Raw genomic sequence first — 21,054 nt, 5'->3', positions numbered from 1 at the left:
TATTATACGAGGAATTGGTGAATTTTTTTTAGATCATATTTATATTTTGAGTAGTTTGGGTCTATAACTTTTACAAGTAGGGATTTTTTTAATTAAAAAATGTGTATATTTTCCTATAAATTATGACAAATAGTAAAAGAATTTATTATTAGTATCGTTTAATTCCAATTTTTAGTCAATTAAATTCGACTTAAAATTGGAAAAGTAAGATATCATCGAATATTAATGTCATAATATTGTTCGAACTGGATGAGGATTTATAGTGAGGTTTTTTAGATTTTGATTATTGCATCTTTATTTACATCATTACATTTTTCTTGGAATACAAATACAAAAAATATATTAAAATTGGCCTGATAAATAAAAAAAATATATTCTAAATATGTTTTTTCTTAAAAATATGAGACCGATTGGGCCTCTATTTCTGGGCCTAATTTCACAAGCCCAAAATTCACCATCTTTCTCGATCTTGGGTACACAAGTACACAACTTCACTCGAGCTCTCTGTTACTTCGACTCGTCTCTTTATCACACATCTTCGATGGTAATCTCTCTTACAAGAACACCAATCTTTGATATTCGTACAAATTTCTAGTTAATGGTTTAGGGTTTGCTTATTTCCACGTTTAGCGCTGCTGATGTTCTTATGTTGTTTTTTTTTTCATCTCCGTGGTTGCTTGCTTCTTCAAAAGTTGTATTTTTAATGATACTCATCTCATATATCCGTGGTTTATATCTTAAGTGATTTTTCCATGTTACGCCTGAAATATTCTTTCTTCTGTGTGGTCAAATGTTAACTTTTAGACATATGGATATGTCAATTTTCATGAAAATGGGAGGACCCACATGATATAATAAATATTGGAATATGTGATAAATACTCTGGGTGAACATAAACTAATTCTATCTCAATATATGATGTGAAAAATCATGAGTTATTAGATCCAGGTAAGGGTAATTCATATAAGCTAAGTTGAACTTTATATTTTATTCTATTTGTCCAATTCTTGATTGTGTATTTATTAATGAGATACTATGGTGAGAATATTGTCATTAGTATAGATCCAACTGTCTCACTGGTCAAAATACGTGGAGTTCATGTTTTGACCACTTTAAAAAAAATCAATAGTGAAAATTGGATTTACCACAAGATATTAGCTTTAAAGTAGATTGAATTAATCAAGTTAGATACATCTAATACCAAGGAATCATATGTACACAATTTCTCTAGTATGTGTTTCTCTTTCTTTTGTTTTTTTTCCTTTTTATCTTTTTTTTTTCCTTTTGTGTATATATAAGTAATGATACAAAACTAAGAGAAAGAAACATTCTCCAATTCTGTCTGTCAGCTTTTTAATGCCCTTTTAAGTTTTATCTCATACTACTGATATTTGTGATATCCCGCAAACAAGAATGTAAGGGGTACCAAATTTGTTAAGAAGTGATGCAAGTGATAATCTATGTGATTAAATTCAAAAATAATGAGTCTATGCTTAATGCTTCCATGTAATCTCAATTTTTCACATTTATTTTTTGCAAGTAATGATTTAATATATCAAATTATGATTATAATATTTAAACTCACCAAAATCGAATACAACAATCACTTTTCACTTAAAAAAAAAAAGAAAAAGAAAGATAATGAAGCATTAAACATATGCGATTTAAACGATGACAATAAGTTAGAGATCTTCATAAGTTCATATAACCATTTTGGTCTTCATGTGCTTGAAATGCTATGAACTCTCTCTTTATGTTTGTGTTTTATGATGAAGGGACAAGTCCATGGAACGCATCCTGGGCTTGATGGCACGATCTCTCGTGTTTGATGAAGTGGTATGTTCTAGTTTCTCATCCCTAATCAATATATGGACAAAACTTTGGCGGTACAATTAAGATCATAGAGTTAGGCTTGATTCAACCCTAACAACTAGCTCAAGTGAGGAGAATTGTTTAAATCCATATATACAACTCTCAAAGAATTAATCCAACCGATGTGGGCAACTAATGCATGAACATCTGGAGCTAAGTTTTCAAGAAAACATATTGGGTGACCCATAAGACAGTCAAACACATAATGGTGAGCCTAAACTCTGATATGTTAAGATCATGGATTATGACTAAACTCAACCACATAGATAACTCGAGAGGAGATTTTTCAAATTCATATATATAACTCTGAACGCTAAATGTGTGACCACTAACAGATACTCACATAGATATGTCTCATGAGCGTGCAACATTTCGAAACTATAGAGATCTATAAATGACGCATAACTTTGTGCTTCGGATGTCTACTCGACTCCTAGCTTCTATAAACCAAAAAAACATCTCTCAGCTATTCGCAAGTGTGTCATTTCTTCAAGTATTATGGATCCCTATATTTAAAATTGATGAAGGCGACTCCATTGTTGGATAATTAGACCATATCATTGAAAAGGATCCAGTTGGGCAAAACCCATATCCATCCCAAAGACACATGCGATGTACCACCACGATGAATTGTATTTGCTCACATCGATGGAGGCCGCAATCAAATTTAATTTTATCAAATGGGAATTACTAATTAATTTCACTGCCAAGTTGACAATAACAAATGTGCTAGTTGACCCCAACTTGCTGGATTATATATATGCAGTGAATTTTCATCGAAACATCATCCATCTAGCCTGCCTTTTGATTCATAAAGTGACTCAATTATTATGGAATAATTTTAATAATTCAATCACAGCCGAAAGCGAAATAATATATATATATATTAGCGTATTAATTGCTAGCTAGCTCGTTAACAAAGATTAAAAAAAAATTAAGTGTGTTTTTTTTTAAAAAAATGGGGATCGGAGGATTATTTTCACATTTGAGTTTCAAAGTCAAGACTTCGTCGAGTTAATGAATGTGTACTCGGTGAAGTTAATTAGTGAACGGTCTTACAAGTTATTTTTGTGAGGTGAATCTTTTAATTATTAAGTCTATCATGAAAAACTATTATTTTTTTATTTTAATAGTATTACTTTTATTGTAAATATTTACATGTAAATTTTGTGAGACGGATCTTCTAATTGAGTCAACCATAAAAAAATATTACTTTTTATGTCAAAAATATTAATTTTATTGTAAATATGGATTGATATTGTCTTACATGTAAATTTTGTAAGACGAATCTTTTAATTGAGTCCACCATGAAAAAAAATTTGTTTTTTATGTAAAAAATATTATTTTTTAACAGGTCTATCTCTCTCACGAAAAAAATCTTAAAATCGTCTCATAAAAAACCTACTCGTAAGTTCATGATGATGCATAAAATGCCATATTCTGAAATTAGAAAAATAATAAAAGCCACGCGGTTAGCGAATAGAAACCAGATTTAGCACAAGTGTTGGACCATGGTGCTGTGACCGGGAAATCCGGTTCCCGGTATGGATTCATTGAACCATGCAAGAAGTGAGAGAAGACATGCATTGATTTTTCGGCCACAATCATGTATCTGAAGACTCCACACCAAACCAAATATATGGCACTATTTTTATATAAATAATAATAGGAATAATAAGGATATTTTTTTAATCGAAATATTTAAATTCATGCATGTTGCATTTGATTCCCAATTATATAATGCTAATACATTGTATGTCTGCTGTGAGAACAAAGCAAAACAGCCACGTTTCGTCCTCCTTTGCTCAACCTTTTTGCCCCTGCTGAGTTGGGGTTTCTTGACGAAATCTTGGGTCGTTTTTTTCTGCGAATGCTAATCTCTGCAGAAATCTTGATCTGGGCTGTGTTGTTTCTTGTTAAAAGCTCTATCTTTTTTGCTCTTTTGGGGGTTTCTTGTGAAGAACAACCATGCCTGCTCTTGTTAATTACAGGGGTGAGTGTTATCTTTTATGGTCTTTTAAGTTGCGATTTGGATGCTTTTCTTATTCATACAATTGGAAAAATTGTGTCTTTTGATCTGTGTTTGTCATATTGTTCTTCATAGTTGTGGTGTAATAATGTTAGCCTATGGATCTTTCTTCTCGGTCATTGGGCAGAATCCCTTTAATATCTTGAGGAATTTTAGTGTTTGTGAAATTCTTTGCTTGGTTGGTCTATTATAATGATAACAGTCTTCTGTTTCTGCTTATGTTTACACTTAGGAATATGCTAAAATTCTTGAATCATATGGTTTTCCCCCTTTTTCCTTTTGTGTAATGGATATAATTAGCTGTTAAGATCTCTAGATGGATTTGTGATTTCCTAAATTGTGTTGAGAAAACTTCACCGTGTTTCTTGATTTGGGAATTTAGTGTTTAATTATGTTCCAATTATCATGTATGAAAGCCAATTTTTTTATGTATGTGTAGGAGCTATAAATCACATAAAAATGAAAGAGCTAGTTTCTAACTTTCTATATGGATCTTTATCGACATTAAAGTTCATAGTTTTGCTGCTTCTGGTGAAAGAAGCTACAGGGCTTTGGAATGGATTAGTTATATATCTGACTCTTATCATCTCTCAATCAGGTGATGATGATTTCTACGCTGGGAGCACCTTGTGTTCCAGAGATTCTGGGTTCATGTTCTCGTTTCATTCTCATGACGAGATATACTGCCCTTCTAGAAAACGGGCACGGGTTAGTGTCCCAGACATGTTTGGAGGGAGACTGTGCGAGTATAAGAAACCATCCATCGACGTACTCCCTGATGAATGCTTACTTGAGATCTTCAGTCGCTTACCTGGGGGCCGAGAAAAAAGTGCCGCTGCTTGTGTTTCCAAGCATTGGCTGACACTTTTGAGCAGTGTAAGAAGTTCTGAGTTTTGCCGAATCAAAGCACCCAATGGACCGTCGGACACAATGAACTTAGACAAAGCTTTAAACGAGGATCTTGATGTGGAATGCGATGGATACCTCACAAGGTGCGTAGAAGGCAAGAAAGCTACAGATCTTAGGCTTTCAGCTATTGCTGTTGGTACTTCAAGCCATGGAGGACTTGGAAAACTTTCGATCAGAGGAAGCAAATCTCTACGGAACGTCACTAACCTTGGTTTGTCGGCGATTGCTCGGGGCTGCCCTTCTCTCAGGGTTCTTTCATTGTGGAATCTTCCCTACATTAGTGATGAAGGTCTATTCGAAATCGCAAAGGAATGCCATTTGTTGGAGAAGCTAGATCTTTGTCAATGTCCTTTGATTTCGGACAAAGGGATAGTTGCAATTGCCGAGAGCTGTCCCAATTTGGCTGCAATAACAATTGAATCTTGCACAAAAGTTGGCAATGAGAGTCTACAGGCCATCGCTAAATACTGTCCCAAGTTACAGTCCATAGCCGTGAAAGATTGCCCATTTGTTGGAGATCAGGGTATTGCTAGTGTCATTTCCTCAGGTTCTACTGTCTTGACGAAGGTGAAACTGCAGGGCCTGAATATCACCGACTACTCTGTTGCTGTTATAGGGCACTATGGAAAAGCCATCACCAATCTTACTCTCAGTGGGCTTCAAAATGTGAGCCAGAAGGGATTTTGGGTAATGGGAAACGCTCAAGGTCTTCAAGTGCTGTCATCTTTGGCGATAACTTCATGTCGAGGTGCAACAGATTTGAGTCTCGAAGCGATGGGAAAGGGCTGTAACAACCTGAAACACTTGTGCCTTCGTAAGTGTTGCTTTGTGTCTGATGATGGTCTTGTAGCTTTCGCCAAAGCTGCTGGTTCTCTTGAAAGCTTGCTATTGGAGGAGTGCAACAGGATTACTCAAAATGGGATTCTGAACTCTCTTTCAAGCTCCAACTCAAAGCTAAAGTCCCTTTCCCTGGTCAAGTGCATGGGAATTAAAGATATATCTCAAGAATCTCTGACCCTTTCTCCTTGTGAATCTCTTCGATCTTTGTCCATCCGCAGCTGCCCTGGATTTGGAAGCCGTAGCTTGGCCATGGTTGGAAAACTCTGTCCACAATTACATCATTTGGATCTCAGTGGACTTTGTGGAATCACAGACGCTGGTCTTCTACCACTTTTCGAGTGTTGCCAGGCCGGGCTTGCTAAGGTTGATCTTAGCGAATGTGTGAACTTGACCGATGAAGTTATCTTTTCTTTGGCTCGATTTCATGGAAAAACACTCGAACTGCTAAATCTTGATGGTTGCCGAAAGGTTACTGATGCGAGCTTGGCAGCCCTAGCAGATAGCTGCCCTTTACTGAATGATCTTGATCTTTCAAAGTGTTCAATCTCAGATTTTGGTGTTTATGCTTTATCTTGCGGAGTGCAACAAAGTTTACAGATCCTCTCGTTATCTGGCTGCTCTATGATATCAAACAAGAGCATGCCTGCTCTTGAAAAACTTGGAAGAACGCTAGTTGGACTAAATCTACAGCATTGCAATTCTATCAGCGGCAGCACCATTGAGTCACTGACGGAGAACTTGTGGAGATGCGACATCCTTTCATAAATCGAGAAAATCACAAGAAAATATCGTGCCAAAGAGGTTTTGAAAGGTCTGCATACATGATAGAAGCCATTCTATCTGTAGTTTTTGCCCTTAATAATCAATATATTGGGGTATATATTCGGATAGCTCACTTGACAAGGTTGTTTTCCATGGAGACCAAAGGCGTATCGTTTTTTTCAATACCCGTTTTTCCAGGCTTCATTGTATGTGACAAGCCTGGTTCATCCTTTTTAGCCTCTCATGCGAGAGGCTACCTCTTTCGTTGCCTTCGGTTTCCTGAGAATACAGATACCAACCCTTGCTACTGGGCCTTCCCCTCATCATGTTCCACTTCAGTCTCCGAAACCTCACGCGACTGCCTATTGCATGCTCTCAGTAAAGCTTCCTCGAGTCTGCCTGTAGACACTGTTGTATCTTAGGAGTCATATGTATGTTTATAGTTATCGTGCTGTGTCCGCCCGTGTTGACTTCAGTAGTACTCTTCTTTGGGCAATCATACAGATATTGGGTTCCTGTGACCTGAGATTTCGCCGTGGGAGCTTAAGCTTGCTTTGGTTTCCACGACAGATTTCTATGGTTTTTTTGTGGGATTATCGAGTCCTATTTGTGCAGGTTCCTTTGTCTTTTAATTGTACCTCTGATTGTTGCTACTGTCTTTGTATCATATAATAAAACTGAGTGTATTTTGTGCAACTTTAACTTTATGTTCCCCTTGAATTTCCATCTCTTTGGTCTGGTTAGATTTTATTGCATCACTATGGTTTTCTTAAAAAGTTGGGAAGATAATTTCTCTCTTTGTTTTGTTTAGTTTCGAGTCTCTCCTAAATAAAATCAGAAATATTGTCTCATTTTCAATTTATATTCCAACAAAAAAAATTTTAGCCATTTTTATCACTCCCGGCATATCTATTACATTCTTTCAATTTCTTGCCATTTTCAATTATTAATTTAAATAATAATGTCGTATCGATTCCATTGTGATTGACTAAGGTAATAATAATAATAATCATAATAATAATAATTTCTTACAGATGAATTTGAACGTTGAGCTTATCTGTATATCCATTTTACCAATTGAAAAAAAAAAAAAAGAAAAGAAGAAGAAGAATGAAGAAAATTAACATAATTTCTAATCTATAAAGTATTGAAGATAGCGGATATATGTGAATTTCCAGATTATTATTAAAAAAAAAGGATATAGGTCAAATTGTTAAACATCGTGTACGGGTACGGCATCCAAGTTAAACATATTGTATACGTAAACCAATTAATTAACATAAATAAATTCCTCTGAAAAAATAACACAAATAAATTAACTTGTTTGCATATTCTTGCTATCTTAAAATTTCAAATAGCTTTATCACTTTACCTTTATTTAAAATTGTTTTGATTCGGATCATCGAATCCAACCAAAAAAAACGTCTCGTTCGATTTTGTAAAACGATTTTGATTTTAATTGAAATCGTAATTGACTGTTGTTGATGGAAATTAAAAACAATTTATGACAGCAGGTTGCACTTATAGACAGAATTCAATGAATTACCACTGTTGACAATATTAAAAAGTCATCGAAATAAAATGATGAGGGATAAGTAATTTATTGTCGGGTTTTACAGATTCAATGGACTGCTTTTATTGGGTCCACATGACCACGACCTGCTCCAGAGCCTACACTTCTCGAGTTTTCAAAAGTCATTCAATTAGTATTCATTTTCTTATATTTTAATTGACTTATGATTATGATATATATATGTGGCTTGATTCAGTTGATGTTCTGGTCACTCTAAAAGTTTAGACCAGTTAATGACAGTGGAAAAAAAAATCGAAGTGTTTTAATCAATATGGTTAGAATATATATATATTAATGAAATCATCCATTGAAATAACATGTGATTTTTAAACATTAAACGTTCGGTAACAAAATTAGTACGAAACATTCAGGTCATGTGGTTCACGTATTCATATATAAACCTCATATCCATAAATACATTGGGACATTTGGATTTATCGTTAAGATAGTGTCTTTATGGTAGGTTGAAATTTCCGAGAGTAAACGTAAAGAACATGTAAGAGGGAGGGGCACAGGTCCATGCAGTCCTCCATTCACCGACAGTGTTTATTAGTTAGATTTAACCAGCTCTATGTACGTATGAGAGTAGTGTATGTTTGATATCGATGAGATTTTTTAATATCGATGAGATTTTTAAATGCTAAACAAAAATACATAAAGATGGCTTATTGCTGACAGTAATTCCATATATTCTTACAAAGTATTGCCAATGTAACAGCAGTAATTATACATACTTGCACCATTCAGTACACGCAAATCTCTTCGCGTCATGAATTAAGCGAGAACCGAATGTGCAAAGTTTCTTTCCCTATGCACACAAATATCTTTGCTATCGCAAACTCGAGCATGGAATAACAATATTACTCGCAGCACAAAAGGCTCAAATGGCTAACTATCTTTTATATAACAACATAGGCTATATTTCTGCATCAATATGCTTCACACCATTGAGTTAGGTCAGCAAGTCATTGTTTGAAACAGAGTTGAGCTTGGCATGCTTACCTTTGGTCTCCAAATGATGTGTTCAATTCTTTCACATAAATGTTTGTAGAACTGCACGATTCAATCAGATAAGAAAAAAATCAAACAATTGGTGATATTCGAGTTCGCTAAGTTGTTGGAAGAATTACATGTATCGAAAAGCAAGTATATGATAATGGTAAATGAGGGTGACCTTGTGATATTCCAGGGTATCTCCAGCGACCTTGCGAACATCCACCATAAAAAGAGATGGAGCAACTTCAAAAACCTTCAAAAAGATATATGATATGTATATTTTCTTTAACAGAACAAGAAACCAAGAATTCTTTCAAATCTAAACATACCTCCAGCACAACAGCAAATTGACTGACCCTGTTAGCAGACAAACCCTCAAGTCTTGTCTGCAAGACATTTAAGTTGCAAAAAATTAGAGCACTAAAATGAAGAAATATAATGTCAGACCCCTTCGTTTATTTCCCTCACGTAATCAAGCATCATTACCATGTCAAAACACACAAAAATATTTGAAAAGTAGATGACACATAAGATTTGACTTCACAAAAGATAACACTGACATTCGGTACAAGATTAGCACTACTTTTAGTCAGCACATTGCAACCAGAAGTAACTCATAAAATCATTTACGAAAATATGAGAGAGAAGTCGACCTTGTAATTTCGAGTGTGCACCTTGAGCCCCAGTGACTCAGCGGCCGCCTCAATTGCTGATATTATAACTTTTGCAGGCTCGCGAGAAACAAAACGAGTCTGTCTCTTTACATAATCCTGTGACTTCGATAAAAACAAGGTAAATCTTACTAATTAGTTCCATTAGACTTAACGCATTGAACAGACATCAAACATAAAGTTTATGAGATTGTTCTATATTAAATGCTTTAATTCCAACTTCTAACAATCATTCGAAGGTCAATTACATTTGGACAAACCAGTTGAACAATATCTGTGTTAGAGGACCTAAGGTATGAACAAATTGAGAAGATACCAAGACTGAAATATAGAGTACAAGATTAGGTCCGCGAGATTGAGGTTGGCGTTTACCAAAAGTTACTGTTGAATGTTGATAGGCAATATTACAATTCAAATTTTTTAAATTGTATAGCTGTTCAATATTCTAGCTAGGGTAATACTTGTTTCTTAACAATCGTGTCTCAATGGTCGTATCACATTGCAATTCAATGGAATCAAATATATAACCTTAGTTCTGATGCTAATTCAAATAACCAATGCTTTTCACTTTTCCAAAAGCCATAGCTAATAGAATCATTGCTACCCAAATGTTTTAAACTATATAGCAGTCCAAAAACGACAAGTTTTGATTACTTCTCAGATAGGGATTTTTACTGTTCACAACAAAGACTATAGTCCGTGCTTAATGAACTTCAGAAACCCAAAAATTATGGAGTTGCTAAGCCTTACGGCACCACCATTTGGCCGTTGGAGGGGAAAAAAAAAGAAGTTGTACCAAGCAGCATACTTCCTTTCAGATGGCTGTTAGACCGAGATATTAAAACCAGTACAAACACCAAAAAGTTATAGGATTAAACCGTAAAAGAAAGTCTATTTGAAGATCTATTATTGAATTGAAGTGTACAACAGTTGTATGAAAAAGAGTCCTTAGGCCAATAAAATAATATTTCAAGAACCCTGGTATGCAAGAAGAATAATTATAAAAATTAAAAAGACACTGTTTATTTCATTTTTGTTTATCACTTCAGAGAGAAAGAGGACACGACAACATTAGGTGTAGATTTCAATTGAAGTGGGAAATCATGCATAGAAAATTTCTTATTTTCTGTCAGTTAATTTATATTATATAATGAGCATAAATTTTAGGTACATTTTTATTGATAAATAAATAAATGAACTGTTGGTGTTAGTTCACTGTCTAACGTTTTTACGTCGTGTGTGGGAATAATGTAGCCAATAATTTGCATAACTTGAGTTTTAACCTTGAGAGAGCAAAGAGATCCAATGTAGAAAGCTTCAAATTAATCTAGCAATATAAAGTAAAATTGAACAGAGACCAAACTCCATCTCTTTATGTGGTTTTAGGTGCCAACTGGAATCTCATATCTCATTAACGGCAATGGTGGATGAGTCAAAGACAGCCTCAATCCCATAATCTGTGCCAAGTCACTCCCTCCTTACAGACAAAAGATGCAATAAACATCATTATCTAAGTCACATAAGAGTGGCTATATTGTAATCCGCTAATTGTATCGTCATACAGCACCATAAATTCCAGTCTGAATTTTGTTAAAAAGTTATTTTAAAAGATGCATAAAAGACTTTTTTATCCTAAGAGTTAACCTTTTAAATATGTTCAGTAAGGTGATAAACCTTAATGACACTCATCATACCTGCCGCCTATCAAACAGGGCTGATAAGTTTAGTCCTTGAGATAGGGTTATCATCTCAAATGCATTCATTATTAAAGGGCCATCATCGGTATTATGTGATTCCTCATTCACAAATTTGTCCTGCAAATGCACGACCAAAAGTATTTTGGTTTCAAATGATACAAACAAGGGGTGCATCCTCTGTTTTTTTATAACATAAAGTAAAAGTTTGATTGGTTTGCAACAACTAGAGATCATGTCATAATAGAATGAAACAAAATGATAACATACAGGTACGCTGTCAAAATTATTTAATTGAAATATCTTGCTCAGCCACAAGGATCATTCTTATTTTAAGGACACGGTTTACAAAGCAAAACCTCAAAATCATCTGACCTGAATGTCATCAAAAACAGCACTAATGTCATCCAGATTCACCACTTCATCAGCTCTAGGTGTAATAGGCACATAATTTTTCTGGAACCATGGATCTCTCTTTATCCCTTCAATTTTAATTCGCTGCAAAAACGCTATAAGTAATCACATAGATGAAGCGCATCACAAGTATCAGAATTTTGATAAACTATTCAACTGGAAAGTAAACAATTTTCCTGAAAGTAGAGAACCGGTCCATTGAACTACCTAATAGAACAATAACTGCATTTTAATTTGTGGTGTGAGACCATGTGGTCCAACTCTTTGTTTTCTCTACTAGAGATTTGATCACGTCATAAAAATTACCAAAGTTTGGTCCATGACGCGGAAAATGCTAATCTCAGTCAAAATCTAGGTAACAAATTGAATTTGGACAAACTCGGTCAATCAATCAAAAAGTTCAAATCTAGAACCTAATAGCCAAGATACTACTAAAATAGGTGGACAATATAGTTCCAAACTTCCGAATTGTCTGCTCATATTGTTCCAAGTCTGAGTTGTTAAAGATTCCATGCTGTATACCAATAATTTCACACGATAAACAAAAGTCGTAAACCAGATCACTAAATTAAGCAAATTCCTGAATCATGGTTTAAACTATATGGCACTCAAAAAGGAAAAACAAAGGGATAAATACATTCAATGATATGTGAAAAAATAATAAGTGGTTACTTTACTCACAGTTACAGGATTTGGATCAAGGATTTTATGTATCAATGATGTTGCGGCTGGAGAAAACCAGTATGGACATGAAAATTGTGCAGTATTGATCTGCGCAGCAATTGAGGAAAAAGTGAGAATTTTTTGTGCCAATAAGGATATCCTGTGACCGTGTATCTATTCTGCCATAGTAAGTGAGACATATATGATGACAAATAAATCATCGAGAAAGACTGATAAGCGCATGGAATGAGTCTGTAGTCACCAGCGATCAATATTTAACAGTTACTGATTTGATTCAGCTAAGGATAGAAAGCATAAGCTGCCTTTTTTTCAGTTTATAGTCAACAAAGAGTTTGAATGTATTTACATATGCTGAGAACTCATTAGCAAAGCGATGAATTAGGTAGCACGGGAGCTTCACTGGTAAAATATCCATGGAAAATTCTTGAGTCCAGAAATATAAAAGAAAGGAAGGAATATCGAGACATATTTTTCTGGACAGCAATATAGTCACTGATTCATATTATACAACATACATGTCTGAATTCATCACAAAGGTCATCAACACGTCCATACTATGCATCATGTTTGAAAAGTAGGAGTCACTGATTAACCTTGCTGTACAGGGAGGGAAGGTCTGTCTCATCAAATGGTAAATATCCTGCCATAAGGACATAAAGGATAATGCCACAGGACCATAAATCAGCTGCAGCGCCATCATAACCTCGGCCACTTAATACCTACAGACAAATTAAAAATAGAAAACGAGAAATGAACTGAAGATGGCACAGTTTGTTCAACAGTTGTAAGTCGAGGAACAAGGAATTGTGAACTTCTAGGAGTAAGTTTTATCGCATTCAAACAACTGAAATCACCTATAAACAACAAAGTTTCACAAGAGCATAATTAGTGTTCAACAAACACGGTTGAATATACAATTAGTTCAAAGGCACCACAGATAAACAGAAGTTCAGAATAACTAAAATATGCTAGTGCTTAAGATCAAATACAGTATGTAAGATGGCTACACGACCAAAATTTGATGTTAACAAGACAACGTTACCATCTGCCTTGATGTTACACACCTTTTTTTGATTTTCTCAAAATATTTACAATCAGTTTCATCATCTACCACCTTTTTTGTGCTACATAGTTGATAAGATAAACAATACCTCAGGCGCAACATAATTTGGAGTCCCACAAGTTGTATGCAGAAGTTCGACTCCCTGGTCAAGTAATTAACACATAGGGGAAGGCAAACAAATCAAGTAAGTAGCATAAATCATCTCGGACAAAAGAAATAGAAGAAATTTTTACAGGATTTATTGTTGCAAGTTATCTCATTCTCCTTACTTGCTTAGGCAACGCACTGAGTCCAAAATCCAAAACCTTCAAATTTGCTTCAGAATCAAGAAGCAGATTTTCAGGCTACACAAAGTGATTTCAAACCACAGTAAAAACCTTGACTTGAATGATAGTTACAAAACTCAAGTCGTTCCACGACTGACTAACACCTTTAGGTCACGGTGATATACACCCTTGCCATGGCAGTGCGAAACTGCATCAATGAGTTGTTGAAAATATCTCCTCGATTCACTCTCTGAAAGCCTCCTTTGATCAACCTGAGTACCCCAGCAATGCGGAACAAACAGCTAAGAGTGCATAAATTGGAAAAAAGAAGTCTGTTTTCCAATCAATGATGGAAAATAGATGATCAAGGTAGACTTCAATAATAAATTCTGCAACAATGAACGAGTACACAAATGTACAATTGCAAATGGATCTGTACCATACTATACCTAATTCTGGATTCCTGTGTGCACTAAAAAAACTTCAATACTTCTTAATACGAACAAACAACAATGAAGAAAATTTCACATCATTTTGTAAAAGATTTAAAAAGAACTTACAATTCTATCAAAAAGTTCTCCTCCTGAAACCAACTCCAGAACAATGTAAATTTTGGTTTGGCTGGCTAAAACCTACAAAGGAGGAACCAATTAAAACAGAGTGGCTGCTGCTAGAAAAATACTGGAGGAGGATGGCCAAGAACAATGCGTCTGGCAAAGTTCAAAAGAATTCCAAACTCACACAAGGGAAATTATGAGCACACTAGGCGTACCTCATGCAGCCTGACTATGCAAGGGTGTCTAACAATCTTCATTATGGAAATCTCTCTCTTTATCTGTTAACTTAAAAAAGTTGTCAATAGGACTTGAGAGGGACAAAAATTAGAAAATGTATGTAGCTTTATCATGAATTTGCAGTGCACTGCTTGTCCGACTAACTACTACAACAATTAAATCAACAAAATAATTTTTCTATGGCAGTATGTATGTAGCTTCTCGTCGTGAATTTGCATTGCACTGCTTGTCCGCCTAGCTACTACAACAATTAAATCAACAAAATAATTTTTCTATGGCAGTACCAACAGATTTCTACATATTCATCAAGTTTTGGAATGGTAAAGTCCATGGTTACATGGGTACTAAGAGAGCAGCCACTAGTCATTGTGAATATTTTCATACTAAGAGTGGTTTGGTAACTATAAAAACTAACTTCTCAACTACTGAATCTTGAATTTTCCATGTCCAGTTGAATGATCGACAACAATAGAGTGAGCCATTACATGAGCGAGATGAGACAGAAGATGATGATGCATCTTTTACACAAGCTGACCGTGCATCTCGGGACTTGAGGACATAAATTTCAATCATTGGATTTTAGCTAAATTTCTCCCACTACACTTTTATGATTAGTACTTTCGAAAAGAGCCAAAAAGTCCTTGAATACCAATTTGCCAAAACCTTTGTCTATCAAACCAATTATTTTAATTAAAGTTATACATAGAAGAATATAAGCAGTGTTACTTTGCGACAATGGTGGAGCCACATCCAATCCCAGGCACGCAATTGCCCCGGATTTAGAGAAACCCTCTTATTCCTTTTTGAATAGACCCTTTTGAAAATCACAAAAATTGTTAATTAAAGATTTTAACCCCCAACAACAGGTCCAGGCTCCTCAATATCAGAGATCATCTGAATTCAGTTTGTATAATGAAAGAGGAAACATTGTGGAACATGACTCCAGATTAAAGAAAATGAATTCATTTATCGAGCAGTGAAACCTCAACATTCGTGAACATAATTCACAATTTTGCATTTGCACTATTTCTAAAAAAAATTCACTTCCCCACCAAGTGAAAAAACAAAAAAAACAAACAGCACGATCAATCAATTAAGCGATAATGTGATACCTGATCAACCATTTTGTGCCTGAGGATAGTGCTTTTAGCCATGACTTTGATGGCCACACTCTCATTGGTCTCTATGTTTTGGGCGATCTTAACTTTCGCAAAAGTCCCCTCGCCGATGGTTCTTCCAAGCTCATACTTGCCCACTTTTCTCTTCACTGCCTTCATTTCACTTCGACAATCGTGCACATTTCTCACGAAGACAACATGGAAATCCCAAAAAATCACCTAAGTAGAAATCTATATGAGCAGTATTGATCACAAGCAGTTCATGCACAGAAAATTCAATCAATTGTCAACAAATGATCGCAATCTCCACAATTCTACAGACAATCAAATATCAACTCCACCAAAGCTAAGGTATAGGATAGACCTCGTTTATATAACAGAACATGAACCCAACATCAACAAAATGGAAATTTGTTGCTATTCCTAAATCAATAAACACGTTATTTACTTCAGTCAAAAAAAAAATTAAACACGTTATTTACTTGAAAAAAAACACACACACACACACACACACAATTTTAAAACAAAAATTGAACACGACCGAAAATAATTACCCACAGCAATTCAAAACGAGTGGAACGAATAACTGCTGTTGGAAAACACAAGGTGACGATGTGTCGGCGAAACTGAATCCTTTCGACGGAGCTGCAACTCAGTCAAATTTATGATTGATTTTCGTTCATAGATCGATCACAGTTAAGATCTTACAGCGAATCACAACCATCACCTCATAATTCTTTCTTAACCTGGGAAGCGGTAAAATTGACTAGGTGTGATAAATCAAACTTGAGTCATATTTATAACGAAAATTAATAATACTTTTTTTTTAATAAATTGATCGAATTTATTCTCGACTTACTTAAGCATAGTTTATATGACTAACGTTATTTTAGGTTATTGTATTAAATGAACAATATGTGTTTGGAACGAAGGATTTTTACAGTATTTGATGAGTATTTGAATTATAAATATCATTTTAATGTTGGTAAAATGATATTTTGAAACTAGATTGATATTTTGTGTGATTCGTTTAAATGAATTAATTTTTTATGAAATTGATTGGATTTTGTGGGATTTCATAGAATTTAATAATTTTTAAGAATAATATTTTAAAAAAAATTAAATTTATATAAATTAAACAGAGATTTCAAGTTTTTTTTTTCAAATTTTACAAAATATCATTTATCTAAAAATTTATATTATCAAAATAAATAATTATATTATCAATTCACACTATTATATTTTAAATTCTTAGCAAACATCAAAATAAAATTTTAATTTAATATATTCCAAATCCAAACCTCAATCTCATTTTTTATCATTCATACACAATCTGAAAATTTATTGAGTGCACACTGAAAAAATGATTTCCCATTTCATGAAAATAAATAAATAGCGGTGGAATATGGTAAATTATTAAGATGTGAGGGGTCAAAGGGAAAATGCAAAATGATTTCTGAAGTCACGAAAAAAATTAAAATAAATAAAACATGGTAAATTGTAAACTATTTAGGATGTGACGGGTCAAAGGGAAAATGAACAAGTGAGAGCAACGGTGTCCCAAAGTTACTTTCTCTAGTGTCATGTGCTAAGAATTTTTTTTAAAAAAAAAAATTAAAAATAATTCATTCAAAAAGTTTTAAATAAATAATAAATTTTAGATAATGTAACAAAAATATTAGGATAATGTCATATACGCTAATATATTTATGGCACATGTTATGTACATCTACGGTGGATGACAAGCTATTATATTTTAATAATTTTATTATTAATAAAATAAGAATCATTAAAAATAAATTGTCTAGTGGTAAGGGTGAATCTCCAAGACCACCATGAAGTACTAACTTTGTTGAAATTTTTTTCCTAATCCTATAATTGCTCTTCAATAATATTCATCACACACAAAATATGTGCGCAAAGTTGTCAATTAAGTGAATGACCCCAATACATAATTACCTTTTGGTGAAGATTTTTTGTATTCCAAAATTATCTTTCACAGATTTTATTTGATTTGATTTTGACCTTGCTTTAATTTTTATATTTTGCAATTACAGAAATATTATCCTACTAAATTAATTACCTGTTTTTTTTTTTGAAACCATTAATTACTTGTTGTATTCATGCCATACATAAATCACTCATGCATTATATTACACACGACAAATATGTGCGATTTTTGTTATATTTAATTTTAAAATATTACATAATATATACATAGTAAACGTTTATATAAAATATGTCCGAATAATATTTTTATATTGCATGTATTCTAGAGAAAATATATAATTAATTAGGATAAAAACATTCATGCCTAATTGCAAAGGACAATGGACAATCATATGATCCTACTTATTATTATTATTATTTTAAAAATGTTATTATTATTGATTCATATGATCCAAAACCACCCTATAACCGAACCAGCAGACAGACCCAATCCCAGCATCACCGCCATAACGATGGCGGCCACCTCCGAATCCTGCGGCGGCACAGCCTTCGGAGAGAGGATCATAATGACACTCGTCAGATACCCATTACTGAGCCCCAGCATCACGGTCAGAACCACCACCGGCGCCTCCGTCCTCAGCCACTTGGGTCCCCGGAAACAACCAATAAACAGAGGATAAAACAGAATCCTCAGCAAACAACCCCACGTAGCTTTCTTGATCCCGCTCATGACATAGATCCCAGTCAGCGATTTCCCCACAAAATCCGACAAGTTATACGTCGCAATCAGCATGACAGGGTACCAGTCTCTCAGGCTCTTCGACTCCAGATTCTCCGCCAAGAACCCCGGGAAGATGGAGAGTGTCACTGTGTAGATCATGAAGATCCCGAAACCTGGCCACCGGATTTTGCCCAGAATTTGAAGGAATTTGGGCGGCGAGAGTCCGAATGGCAGAAACCCGTCTCGGAGATTGCTGTAATGGTGCTGCATTACCCTTAATTTGCAGAGAAGATTGCAGCAGATGATGCAGAGTAGCAGGATCACTGAGCTGACTATGAAGTAGAATTGAGCACTGATTTTGAGGCCTTTCGGCGTTTGAGGTAGCGATGCTTTTGTTATGATCCGCAGCATCGATATCATAACCCCTGCTTACGTATAAAAATGAATTCTTTTTATAAAAATTCTCCCAAACACTATCTTAATTAAACCCGTCATGAAAAAATTACCCGAAGAAGCCGTCCCCGCAAAAATGGCCTGCATGTACTGCTTGGGCAGCTTACCGGCAGTCCCCACCAAGCTTCCTCCCACCAATCCGTCAGCAATCCCGCAGACGAAAACCGACGCAACAACGGCGTCAAACGCCGCATCAGAACCCAGCATCCTCCCGTTTTTCCGCCAACACCAACCCATTATGGGAGTCGCGGATAGCGACATGACATGCATAGAGAAACCCAAGTTCATCCTAAACCTCAAGCTCAAACTTGTCCTGAAGAAATCGCAGCTCAGAAGTAGGATCAAAGCCAGTAAAGAAGAGCTCATGTACACTACGGAGAAAACCCTTTCGACGTGTCTGTTTGGATAGAGGTACCCGAAGTAATCGACGGCTGTGATGAATGCATTCCATGGAAGCAAGTTGCCTGCTCCGAGGAAGAAATGGAGAATATATGCGATTCTGTATGAGTCTTTTGGTGGAGGGTTATTGGAGTCTTTGATTATGGAATTAATCTTCTTGCCACCCTCCATTGTATTAATTTGTTGGTGTTGGAATTTTGTGGGCTGGATGGATGGCTGAGGGGTTTTATTGGCGCATTTGAAATTCGTGGGATGTGGTTTTTTCCTACTTTTCGTGGTGTCACACCATATTTATGATGGGAGATTTATCAAAACTTCGGAGGACGTTTCTTGATGATTCCTTTTTCTTTCCTATGTCTTTGTTTTGTTTGGACTATGATGCTACACCTGATATGTTTCAATAAAAAAACATTAATTCATTTTCTGCCTGATTATTATATTAACGTCACATCAACATCACATCGAAGCAATGGCGGAGTCAGGATCTGAAATCCATTTGGGTTAGAATTTTTAACGAGGAACAAAAAATAATGCATAAGAATTAAAACGATGAATATGATACTTGGTCATTGTACCTCTTACAAAACTTTTCATTAATAAGATCTTCAATTATGAAATCGTTCGTAAGATTTAAAAATATTTGACTGATATCATAATCCAAATTTGTTTTCAAATATGACATCATATCAGCAACATATGATCAACGCAATGCATAATCTAATATAAATAAAAACTTGAACGGAACAAACAATTAAATTTTTTTATGAAATCAAAAATTGCAATTATAAAAAAATCATTTCTTTGCAATCCAGTTACTTTTAAAATAAGAAATATCACAAAACAGAAAAAAAAATTAAAAAACGGCAAGAAGAAACCTATCTTATAAAAATGAAAATATCATTAAAATACGAAGATTGATAGAGATGAAATTAAATTCAATCAAATCAAATCTATCAAGAAGACAAGGACGAAAAAGTCCAATTTTGGGATATATGAACTAAATTTTTTTAATTGAGTTACATGTGGGCTATTTAAATTTTTTTTAATTTGATTACTCGGGCTAATATAGCATTGGTCCAAAAATAACACACAAAATTATTTCTAAAAATATATATAACATATTAAAAAAAATTAAATGGGCCACTCGGGCTAAAGCCCGGGTGGCAATTAACGTGTCTCCGCCCTTGCATCGAAGAAATATCAAATTTTCAAACATATAATGGAATAAAACTAGAATTTGACAACATATATAATCAAAATCGTAAAAACACAAACATAAAAGACAAAAAAAAATAATTTTTTCCTAAAAGTATTGTGAGATTCACAAGAAGATATCTTCTAATATTCTTGTATTAAAACATACCATGTGTAACATATATGGACTGAATTCTTTTTTGTTTAGGAAAATTTGATTGAAAAAATAATAATTCTGTTGTGATATTTTGTTATTAGAAAGTGTCTTGTTAGCTTTCTCAAAGTGATTCACGAATCGTCACCCAATTCCGCTACACAAACAAAACACATTCAGAGTATTGCTCAAGATCACATCTACTTATTTTGATATAACTCCAAATATTGTAAAACTCGAGCCAACCACAATATAATGCGTGGATGTCTTTGAATCTCATCTTTCACACCGAAACAAGTGTCAGATTGTTTTATATCGAAATAATGACATGTCTTAATTTTAACTTGAAAACAAAATTATATATTGCAATGAAAGTGGCATGATTCCGCATGAATATATCTCTCTCTATATTTACACTAAAAAATGAAACACCATGTGCCAATAAAGTACCCTATTAGAGCTACAATACTACCGAGCTTGTTTCACTTCATGTTGAAT

At 34.5% G+C, this 21,054-nt stretch overlaps 3 protein-coding genes across 9 annotated transcripts; 1 reads left to right on the top strand and 2 right to left on the bottom strand.

The window, feature by feature from the left end:
* Positions 1-3,598: 3,598 nt before the first annotated feature.
* On the top strand, positions 3,599-7,108 carry LOC140873029 (EIN3-binding F-box protein 2-like). Its single transcript, XM_073275996.1, has 2 exons — positions 3,599-3,865; positions 4,500-7,108. Exons 1-2 carry the CDS (start codon positions 3,841-3,843, stop codon positions 6,413-6,415), a joined length of 1,941 nt encoding a protein of 646 aa, XP_073132097.1. The 5' UTR covers positions 3,599-3,840; the 3' UTR covers positions 6,416-7,108.
* A 1,518-nt stretch (positions 7,109-8,626) lies between these two features.
* On the bottom strand, positions 8,627-16,454 carry LOC140873299 (CBL-interacting serine/threonine-protein kinase 24-like). 7 transcript variants are annotated; one of them, XM_073276386.1, is made up of 15 exons: positions 16,240-16,454; positions 15,680-15,916; positions 14,546-14,608; positions 14,334-14,405; positions 13,938-14,045; positions 13,777-13,851; positions 13,596-13,649; positions 13,038-13,163; positions 12,442-12,531; positions 11,722-11,844; positions 11,347-11,466; positions 9,635-9,757; positions 9,311-9,367; positions 9,160-9,234; positions 8,627-9,038 (listed from the first exon to the last, which is right to left on the bottom strand). In XM_073276386.1, the coding sequence occupies exons 2-15, from the start codon at positions 15,842-15,844 to the stop codon at positions 8,943-8,945; spliced, it is 1,347 nt and encodes a 448-aa protein (XP_073132487.1). In that variant the 5' UTR covers positions 15,845-15,916; positions 16,240-16,454; the 3' UTR covers positions 8,627-8,942. The 7 variants fall into 7 exon arrangements, with proteins under 7 accessions (XP_073132487.1, XP_073132486.1, XP_073132490.1 ...); XM_073276385.1 differs by having other exon boundaries at positions 15,680-15,904; XM_073276389.1 differs by having other exon boundaries at positions 9,635-9,751; positions 15,680-15,904.
* Positions 16,455-18,016: 1,562 nt separating this feature from the next.
* On the bottom strand, positions 18,017-19,437 carry LOC140873315 (equilibrative nucleotide transporter 8). The gene is made up of 2 exons (XM_073276408.1): positions 18,863-19,437; positions 18,017-18,781 (listed from the first exon to the last, which is right to left on the bottom strand). Exons 1-2 carry the CDS (start codon positions 19,377-19,379, stop codon positions 18,078-18,080), a joined length of 1,221 nt encoding a protein of 406 aa, XP_073132509.1. The 5' UTR covers positions 19,380-19,437; the 3' UTR covers positions 18,017-18,077.
* Between the last annotated feature and the right edge of the window lie 1,617 nt (positions 19,438-21,054).

Source organism: Henckelia pumila, unplaced genomic scaffold (assembly GCF_033568475.1).
Source record: "Henckelia pumila isolate YLH828 unplaced genomic scaffold, ASM3356847v2 CTG_525:::fragment_3, whole genome shotgun sequence".
NCBI classification, from domain to species: domain Eukaryota; kingdom Viridiplantae; phylum Streptophyta; class Magnoliopsida; order Lamiales; family Gesneriaceae; genus Henckelia; species Henckelia pumila.
Note: the sequence above shows the minus strand (reverse complement) of the source record. Positions and strands in the feature narration are given on the sequence as shown.